Raw genomic sequence first — 241 nt, 5'->3', positions numbered from 1 at the left:
ACTTTACCTATTATTTATTCAAAATAATAAAAAAAAAAAAATAAAAAATAAATAAATAAATGCAACAACATGAATCATACTAATATTTTTGAATACACTTTATGTGTTCTTTATACATTATGGAAAATTTTAATTTCTTTATATTTTCAATTACTTGCTTGTCTATATCCTTCTGTCTAGTATTAAGGATGTCCAAAATGTTGAAACTGTTTAACTTATCATCATTACATATTTTATTATC

At 19.5% G+C, this 241-nt stretch overlaps 1 protein-coding gene across 2 annotated transcripts in view; it reads right to left on the bottom strand.

The window, feature by feature from the left end:
• The window catches only part of PRSY57_0107700 (phosphatidate cytidylyltransferase, putative), a gene marked incomplete at both ends in the record, with an annotated part of 3,015 nt that continues 2,774 nt past the window's right edge, over positions 1-241 (bottom strand). The window contains 2 exons of one of the 2 annotated variants that reach the window (XM_020114371.1): positions 1-7; positions 155-240. In XM_020114371.1, the coding sequence (XP_019970941.1) occupies positions 1-7; positions 155-240 (93 nt within the window). Of the gene's footprint in view, positions 8-154 lie in introns of those variants that run through there. The other variant, XM_020114372.1, reaches the window with a different exon arrangement.

This window comes from Plasmodium reichenowi, chromosome 1, assembly GCF_001601855.1.
Source record: "Plasmodium reichenowi strain SY57 chromosome 1, whole genome shotgun sequence".
In the NCBI taxonomy this organism is placed as follows: Eukaryota; Apicomplexa; class Aconoidasida; order Haemosporida; family Plasmodiidae; genus Plasmodium; species Plasmodium reichenowi.
This window is presented reverse-complemented; position numbering and strand designations above follow the sequence as displayed.